Below are 6211 nucleotides of genomic sequence, written 5' to 3' on the forward strand. Positions count from 1 at the left end.
TTTGTGATACCACATGTTTTTTTCACAATGATATTTCATTTTGCTCTTTAAAAAAAAATATTTTATGACAATTTATATTACGTGTGATTAATATTTGCCACAGACATTATCTAAATCATCATCGTTTTTTTAAAAAAAATTTCATAAATGGTTGGTAAATTATTCAGAAAAAAAGACTAAACAAAACAATTTTAAGGTAAAAATAATTAAATGTATCGCAGTATGTATTTATGATTGTAAACAATAAATGGTGATGGTCATTCAATACGATATCAAAACATATGCATGTACATTGCTAAACAATCAGCTAATTTTTTTTTGATTAAAGTTCAATCATATTGTTGAATAATAATTATATGGCATGATTAGCGACAAATCATCTTGTTCACACACTCACACCCGAAAAACAAATCTCATGTTGTTGTTTTATTTTTCAATAAATAAATTTATTCGTTTTTCATATATTTTTTTTTCTTCTTTTTATTAGTTATCAAAATCATCATTGATTTATGGTATCACTGAAACATTTTATAATCGTTATAAAATCGTAGGGAAATTTTTGGATAAACAAGGATCATTTAAAACTAATAAATTTTTTTCATCGACTTCTATCAACAACAGCAATAATAAATTTGCATATAAAAGTGACAAAATTTTGTCAAATAATTTGTTTTTGAAAAATATAATTTACCATCGTAATTTTCGTTCGTCATCGTTTACTATGGCTTCGACACAGAAATCTTCTGAATACATTTATACCAATGATACACCAGGTAATTCTAATCTTTTAATTTTTTTTTAATGATTAAAAATATTTCTTTTTCAAACTTTTTCATAGTTATACAACTGGAAGCAACTAGTGCTTTTGAAGCTTTGACAGTTGGTGAGAAAAAATATGCTCATTATCTTTCGAAAGCATCCTGGTTTGGATCGTTGGCTGTTTTGTATCAAACCTCACCAGAATCGCCTCTGATTTTTGCTTTGTTTCGACGACTTTTCGCAATGGAATCTTTCGATCAGCTCAAATCAGTCGCTATGGAAAAATGTGAATTCAGCGAAGAAGATTGGCGTTCATTCTTGATCTATGTTGCTGCCTTTTATTCGAACATGGGCAACTATCGTGGATTTGGCGATTCAAAGTTTATCCCGAATGTATCGAAAAATAAGCTTGACCGTTTGATCAAATCTTCTCAAGCTTATCAGAAAGATCCCAAATTTATGGAACTTGTTTGGAACAATGTATGTGACAAAATATTCTCATTAAATCCAGATGAATTGTCATTGGGATTTCAACCGGATGGTACAACCACTTATTGGTCGAAAAATATGACCGAAGAAGATGAGAAAATCGTGAAAAAATTCTTGACCATTAACGATATTGAAGCCTATAATACAAGAGCTTTAAAAGATCCTAAAACCGGTCAATATGTTATTCGGTTTGCATCAATTCGATCATCTTCAGATCCAGAAGAACGTGATTACATTAATAAGGTTAGCCAGTTAGAAATGGATGGACATAGTTTTCGACTTGAACGAGGTGATTATTCACCTATTCTCTCTTTGGTCAATGAAAATCTTATCAAAGCTGGTGATTGTGCCCAAAATCAAACTGAACGTAAAATGGTAGAAGAGTACGTACGACATTTTCGTTCTGGCTCTTTAGACGCACACAAAGAAGGTTCACGACATTGGATAAAAGATAAAAAACCTATTGTCGAAACATATATTGGTTTCATTGAAACATATCGTGATCCGGCTGGTCAACGTGCCGAATTCGAAGGTTTTGTTGCCATTGTCAATAAAGAAATGTCGAAAAAATTCACTACATTAGTTGACAATGCTTCGCAATTATTGCCATTATTACCTTGGCCTAAAGAATTTGAAATGGATCGATTTCTTCAACCAGATTTTACTTCGCTTGATATTCTTACGTTTTCTGGTTCTGGTGTGCCTGCAGGTATCAACATTCCTAATTATAATGAAATCAAACAAAACGAAGGCTTTAAAAATGTATCATTGGGTAATGTTATTACTGCTTCATTAAAAGCCACCAAGCCAAATTTTTTGAACGATGATGATGCTAAATTGTTGGATAAATATCGTGTAGCATCTTTTGAAATAATCGTTGGACTTCATGAATTGTTGGGTCATGGCAGTGGCAAATTATTCAGAGCTGATAAAGATGGCAAACTAAATTTTGATCAAAACAAAACAATTAATCCATTAACTGGAAAACCGGTGAATAAATGGTATGAACATGGTGAATCATATGATGGTAAATTTGGCGCTGTAAGTTCAGCTTATGAAGAATGTCGAGCTGAATGTGTTGGTCTTTATCTATCATTAAATTCTGACGTATTGACTATATTTGGATTCAATGATCAACAAGAGGCCCATAATGCTGTTTATGTTGCATGGTTAGAAATGGTACAAAAAGGTATCGAAAGTCTTAAAATGTACAATCCGTCTGTGAAAAAATGGCTTCAAGCACATTCACAAGCCCGTTACGTAATCACACGTGTGTTGTTGGAATCAGCCAAAGAAATGGTATCCATCGATCAAATCGAACAATCACCAACTGATGGAAAACCAGATTTATTAATTAATTTTACTCGAGATCATAAATTAATTGAAACTAAAGGTCGTAAAGCTATTGGTGATTTTCTATTGAAACTACAGATTTATAAATCAACTGGCGATAATGAAAGTGCTCAGAAAATGTTTGATTATTATTCAGCCGTTAACGATGATCTAGAATATCCTTATTTGCGTTTCCGTGATATTGTTATCGATAGAAAAAAACCCCGACGTTTGTTTGTTGAATCATCAACCCAACTTGATTCTGATAATGTTGGATTGAAATCATTCGAATCAAGCCCCGAAGGATTGATCAGTTCATTTCAAGAACATTTTTCCAATGATCAAGTAAACATCGAAACAATTTTGGTTGATCTTTGGCAAAAAGATCGAGACTATTTTAACTAATTGTAATTGTTCATTTGATTTTGAAAATTTTAAATAAATCAATAAATGAATTTTTTATACACTGATGATTATATCATATAATAAATCATTTTATTGTAATAAAAATTGTAAACCTTAAAAATTAATAAAAAAAATTAAATAAATATTTTTTTGGTGAATATTAAATTTCACGTTCCAAGTCTTCGCTGTCTTCTTGCTGTATCTTCATATCTTCAACGTGTTTGATTAATTTCAGCTGTTCGGCACGTTTCAGTGATGCTTTAGCGATTTCTTTGACCGTATCGGTTGTTTCGATAATACCGGGTTGTGTAATAGCCATTAGACATTCCAATATTGGACACTCGATAATCTTTCTTGCACAATCACCATTTGATGAAATCATATTATGTACGATAACGACTCCACGATGTTGTAATTCCGGGTACTTGCTTGAAATTAATTGCATCAAATACTGCTGCCAATCTTTCGAGTCGAGAATCTTTTGACATGATTTCTTGGAAATAGATGTTAGCATTGCTAGGGCACCAGCTGCAGCAGATGCGGTATCCAGATCTTCATCACCACAAAGAATAACGAAATATTTGATACGATCATTATCACCTTCGAATAATTTCACAACAGAATCGGCAAGAATTAGATTTGCAATGCATTGTGCGGCGGATCTTTTGAGCATTTGATGATCTTCATAGAGGTATTGTTCGATACGACTAAAACCACCATCCTTAATAATACGACTCCGTAATTGAACACTCATTTGTGCAAGATTTGTAAGTGCCATTAATGCCTCGAAATTTTGTAAGGCACTGCATTCCGGATGCAAAAGTTCCATGATCGGTCCAACAACTTCAATTACTCTTTGTCCTGGAAACACTAGACTTGGATCATTGGTGATAGCTATTCGTGCCATCGCTTGTGCGGCAAGACGTTTCCCAGTCAACGTATTATTTTCCAAAGCTAAACGAATCAATACACGAACACCACCTTCTTGGACGACATAACCACGAAGATTAACATGTTCACAGATGGCATTAAACACTCGACAAATCATTTCGCGACTAGTTTTGGCTTGAGTTTTTGATAAGGCAACTAATGCCGAGGTAACATGATGCTCGGCCAAAACTTTACAACGAACATCAACATATTGTTTAGCATCCAATGCGTGCTCTTCTGGCACATGTTGTTTAGCAAATTTAGCCAATTCAATCATTTCCGGGATTACTTCTTGCTTTTCATAACTATTAGTTAGATTGACAAATGTTGTTATGACACCGAAAAGGCAGGATAATTCACCACTTTTGCCAAGTTCGATCAATTGTTCCAATGGTTTCGGATCTTTACATAATGCTTCCTTAACATCGGCATTCAACGAAAGATACGCTATACCTTCAGCAGCCCATTTGCGTATATCTTCTGATTTGTTTTGATTATGATCAGTAGAATTATCGCCGATTTTCAAGAGATCACAACAAGCTTTATAAAGCTCCATAGTTGATTCATCCGATATTACACGTGTAGATGCATCAGTACCACCAACTGAACCAAGTTTACAAAGACCAACTAAAGCTCTAACTTTAATTTTCGGATTATCCGATCGGAATAATGCCTTTAGGATGCCCATTCCCTCACGTGCAATAGTTTCGCTTTTATCTTTTTTAACTGTAGCAGCAATTAAAGCTTCAGCAGCAACACATTGTTGAACAACATCACCAGAATTAGCCATAGCAAGCATCATTTCTACAATACCAGCTTGTGACAGACAATGATTGCCAGCATCGATGGGACCATTTAAAAGAGCCGTAATAGCGGCTGTTGCACGAACTTTACTTTCAATATCCGGACCTCGAAGATGATCATTCAAAAATTCCATCGTTTTTGTACGAAATTCATCCCGTGATTTGTCACAATTCATACAAATGTATATTTTTTCCAATACTAATGCAACATGTGTTCGTGTATCGACAGTGATCGGCATACTGCTTTCATAACGAATTTCAACTAATTCGCTGGCAACTTCCAATAGTTTCGATAGGCCATCTCCTTTAATTAATTTTTTACCCCAATCGATGGCGTCAGGATCGATATTGACCATTAATAATTCAAGTAGACAATCACGACATTTAGCCGTCATAGTACGTTGATTAATCCGTTGTAACAATGATGCCATTATTGTATCAATTTGTTGTTCATACTTTTTTGCTCTTTCTTGGTCAATTTTTTGATTATCTTTGGCACTGAAACCGCTGAATTGTGTGAGCAAACTTTGTATGGCACTTTGAGATGCAATGAGGAATTCATCATTTTTTTGTTGCGACATTATATCAATTAGGAAATCGATTCCAATGTTTGAATATACAAGCTTAGCTAATTCTATACTGGAATCAATAATCTGAGTCAAAACACGTACCAAAGCCAGACGAATATCGTACAATACTTTGTTGTTCTTCAGCAACGAGACAAGCAAATCAAATCCCTTCTGTTCGATAAACAATTGTCGGCCACTATTTTCCCGAACTAAAGCGATGAGATTATTGGCAGCACCAATACGTTTATCGTCATCTTCGGTTTCATCTTTTAAATATTGCAGCGTCTTTTTCATACGATTTTCAGTTGAATTTGCCTCTTGGGATAGTTTTTGTATTTTTTCATTCAATCGGCGCAAAGTTTCGATCACCTCTTCATCATTCGGGTTCATTCGTTGCAGGTATAAGGCACATTTGAAAGCTTCACCAAAATTTTCCTGTGCTTCCATTTGACGACATCGTTTCCACAATGATTCTTTGTCAGACATTGTTTGAAAATATTATTCACGATTTGATAAAATTTTGCAAATGAAATTTCAAAAATTAAATCAAAATACGATTCAAGATCTTTATATATAAAAATTTTCGGGCAACAGTGGCATTCGAGAATGAGCATAAAAATTCGAGATGATTCGGGAATCAACGTGGATATTGATGCTAAAATAGTTGTAAAAGTTGAAAAACAACTATTTTTAGTCCTGTGGTATCATATAGAATGATTAAGAAAAATAGGATTAATGCTTAGTTATATACATACCGCTCATGTTGAATAATGTTGCCAAACTTCTTGTACAATTAATTTTTTTTTCTTGTTTTAAAATCTGCTACAATATGATAAACAAGACCAGATGCCAAAAATGTTTAACAAGTTTTTAATTCGAGTTTTGATCTGACAATCACATGGAGAATTGTTAAAGGGATTTGTT

The 6211-nt window shown here is 33.7% G+C and overlaps 2 protein-coding genes across 4 annotated transcripts; one reads left to right on the plus strand and one right to left on the minus strand.

The window, feature by feature from the left end:
- The first annotated feature begins 72 nt into the window (after positions 1 to 72).
- DppIII (dipeptidyl peptidase 3) lies at positions 73 to 3050 on the plus strand. Of its 3 annotated transcripts, XM_075823606.1 has the most exons (4): positions 76 to 196; positions 329 to 417; positions 488 to 773; positions 839 to 3050. In XM_075823606.1, the coding sequence occupies exons 3-4, from the start codon at positions 722 to 724 to the stop codon at positions 2983 to 2985; spliced, it is 2199 nt and encodes a 732-aa protein (XP_075679721.1). In that variant the 5' UTR covers positions 76 to 196; positions 329 to 417; positions 488 to 721; the 3' UTR covers positions 2986 to 3050. The 3 variants fall into 3 exon arrangements, with proteins under 3 accessions (XP_075679720.1, XP_075679721.1, XP_027205883.2); XM_075823605.1 differs by lacking the exon at positions 329 to 417 and having other exon boundaries at positions 73 to 196; XM_027350082.2 differs by lacking the exon at positions 329 to 417 and having other exon boundaries at positions 133 to 150.
- A 3-nt stretch (positions 3051 to 3053) lies between these two features.
- On the minus strand, positions 3054 to 6182 carry unc-45 (unc-45 myosin chaperone). The gene is made up of 2 exons (XM_075823603.1): positions 6043 to 6182; positions 3054 to 5983 (listed from the first exon to the last, which is right to left on the minus strand). Exon 2 carries the CDS (start codon positions 5771 to 5773, stop codon positions 3146 to 3148), a length of 2628 nt encoding a protein of 875 aa, XP_075679718.1. The 5' UTR covers positions 5774 to 5983; positions 6043 to 6182; the 3' UTR covers positions 3054 to 3145.
- Between the last annotated feature and the right edge of the window lie 29 nt (positions 6183 to 6211).

Source organism: Dermatophagoides pteronyssinus, unplaced genomic scaffold (genome assembly GCF_027571235.1).
Source record: "Dermatophagoides pteronyssinus isolate colony J.1.1.1.1 unplaced genomic scaffold, Derpt_VIB-CSIC_2022.12 sq0032, whole genome shotgun sequence".
NCBI classification, from domain to species: Eukaryota; Metazoa; Arthropoda; class Arachnida; order Sarcoptiformes; family Pyroglyphidae; genus Dermatophagoides; species Dermatophagoides pteronyssinus.

What these genes read in the sequence shown, in the direction of transcription:
- DppIII (XM_027350082.2), top strand. An exon ending in TTATACCAATGATACACCAG is followed by an intron (nt 774 to 838) that starts GTAATTCTAATC and finishes ACTTTTTCATAG; the next exon opens with TTATACAACTGGAAGCAACT.
- unc-45 (XM_075823603.1), bottom strand. Translation starts at nt 5,773, where the DNA reads ATGTCTGACAAAGAATCATTGTGGAAACGATGTCGTCAAATGGAAGCA.